The 3,853-nt window shown below is 34.7% G+C and overlaps 1 protein-coding gene across 1 annotated transcript; it reads right to left on the bottom strand.

The window, feature by feature from the left end:
- Positions 1-357: 357 nt before the first annotated feature.
- On the bottom strand, positions 358-3,445 carry LOC104121533 (GDSL esterase/lipase At5g33370-like). Its single transcript, XM_009633555.4, has 5 exons — positions 3,091-3,445; positions 2,146-2,276; positions 1,768-2,010; positions 892-1,144; positions 358-816 (listed from the first exon to the last, which is right to left on the bottom strand). The coding sequence occupies exons 1-5, from the start codon at positions 3,371-3,373 to the stop codon at positions 584-586; spliced, it is 1,143 nt and encodes a 380-aa protein (XP_009631850.1). The 5' UTR covers positions 3,374-3,445; the 3' UTR covers positions 358-583.
- Between the last annotated feature and the right edge of the window lie 408 nt (positions 3,446-3,853).

Here is a 3,853-nt window from a genome sequence, read left to right as displayed (position 1 = left end):
CCACTTAAGTCTCGCTTCTCGCAACTTGTCCCCCACCGAGGCTACTCCTACCTTGTCCCAAATATCTTCATTTCTAATCTTATCAATCCTGGTACGTTTGCACATCATCTTAACATACTCATTTCCGGTACCTTCATCTTTTGGACAAAGTCTTGATAGTAGAGGCAATCCAATATTTAAATTTGATAGATTCAACGTTTAGGTTCTTACCACTTACACTTTTATAATTATTAGTTCAAAATTTAACAGTATTTTTGAAATTTTATTGATTTTTTGCATGTATATATTCATACTCCATATAAAAAATGTTGGGTTCACAGTTCACACTATCTGAAATATGAATATGCCAGAATTACATGCCATGAAAACTGTTTCACATCATATAAAAAAGCACAATTGGTTTACATTTCAACAACATTACACTCCACCTACAAATTAGATTACTCAATTTTGTGAATGAACATGGTACACTCCCAAACTTTTGAAACATAAATATAGCACATGAGATGCTAGAGACAACTTATTATTGCCCAAAAGTTTTGCAATAAACAGAAAAAGGTAATGAACAGATTCTGAAAACATATTACGCCATAGAATCCATGGCCAGAATTGTACTGAGATTCATCGGATTCATGTATTCTGATGAACCAGTCATTATTTGCTGCACAATTATCTTATTTGCTCGTTCGGATGGGTGGAACGGATCCCAAAACGCGAATAAATCTCTATTTGGGCACAAGTTAGACAGAGGTGTACAGAGGCCAAGACCATTGTATGGCCCTTGTCCACAACATGCTACTTTTGATGTTATAAATCCTGCATATAACAAAATGAATGTCAATATAATAAGACATGCAAATTTTTACGTAAAGATTTTACTAAACTGCTTACCATATGCTTGTGGATTAGTAATGAAATCAGTGTGCATTTGTTGTGTATTTGCAGCAATGAAAATGTTGCTTCCTAATTGACTATTAAGGTTCTGCAACATTTGTGTAAGTTGTGGATTGAATAGAGCTGCAGCTCGTTGCAATTCGATTGCACATTCGCCGTTTCTGCTACGTTGGGCAAGTTCTGCTGGGACACAACCTAATGGTCCAGTACCAGTAACAAGCACTCGACGAGCTCCCAGATTATAAAGCCTCTGCAATGACATTCCAAGGGCGAGTCCAAATATATCATACACTAGAAGTTCTCTATATTTTCTACTGGTGTACGAAAAAAATAGAAGGTGTGTGTGCGGGACCTTCAGGTATTTATCTACCTACACTATTGCTGTCTGAATATATCTAATGTCATGTCAATATCAAGTACAGCTATTTACCACAAAAACAAAAACAAAAAAACAAAAATTAAGAACAGCTAGCAACTTCAGTTGACAACCATTTATCTTGGTGAAAACTTTATTGTGGTAATAACTGTTATGCTGAAGGCCCTAATATTTTAGGTATGATATTGATGGCCTCTTTTATTGTAGGTGTAATTTTGTTGGTATAATATTGATGGCCCTAATATTGTAGGTGTGTTATTCTCACTAAGTTTGTACTAAAAATTAATAGTCATACATCACTATTTAACAGTCATCCTCTGTAACAACAATTTATATAACATCCAAGTTTATTTTGGAACTAATGTTATGTTTATAAGACATGTTCTTTATAATAAACTTCACTATAACGACAAAAAAATACGAAACAAAGGACGATGTTATAGAAAAGTTTGATTTAGGGGATACAATTTGCTGGAAGTTCAAGAGGAGACATTTACCATCAAAATTTTACGGTATTCTGATATCAAAAAAGGGACATAATCTGGCAGAGCATATTGTCGCGATCGCGCAGAATTGGGCACGAGATAATAGTTGTTGACAAAGTCATTGCCTCCTAGAGTTATAAGAACAAGAGCTTGATTTACAAGTTGTTTGGTACTTGCTTCTCCAATTAGTGCACTCACTCTGCTCTGATATTGTCTAAAGTATTCCAATTGCTGTGGAATTCGAACAATGTTTATCTGCACATATAGCATACCTTTATATTAAACCAAAGTATATCTAACTTAACCAACAAAACTAAAATATTTAAACTAGAGAAGTATAGCATGTTAAATAGAAATATATTGAGTTTGGACTAGTGTTTTTGTATGTACAAATTGGATGCCAGTGTCATTTAGAATTCCAATTCCAGCTGATGCAAAATTGGCACCAACTAAAAGCCTTTGTCCATTAAGCTCTGGACTCAAGTATGGCAGTGGTGATTCTGAAGAACCAATTTGCTGACCTGAAAAGGTAAAAAAATCAACGTTGATTAACTGTAATCTAAATATGCATGTAATGCTGCTCTCATGTTTAGTAGTAAAAGATATATCGAGCTAATTTTGTATCCAATGTTATACATAGATCTTAGCTATGTTGCTCGTACTCTCTGAAAATGTCGTCGAGTGCGTGTTGGATCCTTCAAAAGTAATGTATTTTTAGAGGACCGATAGGGGTGCGACAACATTTTGGAGAGTCCACGCAACATAAGATGTTAGCCTTCTTCATGTTACACCTCATGTCTTGACAACTCTTGTACGTAAAAAATACAAAATGTTGCATCTTTCTCATATAGAGTTTAACTTTTATGCATCGACAGTATAAAAGAATTTTGATCCCAATTTGAAGAACACTATAGGTAACCATCCATAAAAACTACAAAAAATTGCAAAAATAGTATGCTTTGAGGACCAGTGTTTAAATGATCTCCTTAGCTTAAAAAGTTTTGAAGATACAAGACCAAGCAACGTAACTTTAATGCGCGCCCGTTATAGCTTTTTACAAGTTATGCCTTGCCCTGGAATAACTTTGAGCAAGTTATGCCTTGCCAACCTATTCTTGCACAACTTACTTAAACGAGGACAAAAGTTAAAAAATAGCCTAAAATTATCATATTTGTACAAATCTCCATAAAAGGTGGCCAACTATATAGTAACCTGAAAAATAATACAGATTGCCTCCTACATTGATAAAAATATACTCGGGGTATAAATATTTTTACAATATCATTGTATATAATTAGGTCTAGTGTAAACAAAAAAGGAGGTGATGAACTCAGCTGATAATGTCAGGAATATTGAAGCCATTGGAGAAACGACCAGTTGCTCTGCGAGTTGGATAATCAATACCATAAGGAGGTGAATCTGCCCTTGCAGTAGTAGCCAAATAGTTATTATTCCCACTGTCAACAAGTGAATCTCCAAACACAAAAAATGCACGAGCCTCAGCTTGTGAAATAGCCACTCCTAAAATCAAAAAAAGGCTGAAAAAAATGGAAAGAGTAGTAGTACTAGTAGTAGGTGTAAAAGAGCTAGTCATGGCCATTTTTGCAAATGTTGTCATGACAAAATTAACACACCTACAAATTCTAACTGTTTTTGTGGAGACAGAAAATTAGTTTGAATGCCCTTTCTTGTAAGCAATGGACGTGTATTTATATATAAAAACATGCAAAGAGAGTGAAAACTAGAGAGTGAATTAAATGGAACAGGGTGGCACAGTTGGAAAGACAAAAAAATTGGACCACTAGAACCAAATAGGCAATAGCAAAGATTATAGTTGTAGTTTGGGGTATTCAATTTGGACAGTTGAAGACTCTTTGGGTAGTACTAGTAACTACTGTAGTTATTTCTAATACAAAAGCTTTTCTTTTTCGAGCCTAACACTAATCTTTCCTTTGAAAGTTGAAACCTTTTACGTGCAATGGTGGAGACACTGTTCACAACCGCCTCGCCGAGAACATTCACTAAATATATATGTACTAATAGATTCAGAGCGTACACAGAATCTTTCGCAAGCGATATCGATATTTATATATAAAAA

The sequence above is a fragment of the Nicotiana tomentosiformis genome, chromosome 5 (assembly GCF_000390325.3).
Source record: "Nicotiana tomentosiformis chromosome 5, ASM39032v3, whole genome shotgun sequence".
NCBI classification, from domain to species: domain Eukaryota; kingdom Viridiplantae; phylum Streptophyta; class Magnoliopsida; order Solanales; family Solanaceae; genus Nicotiana; species Nicotiana tomentosiformis.
The sequence above is the reverse complement of the archived record's forward strand: the minus strand, read 5'-3'. Positions and strand labels throughout refer to the sequence as shown.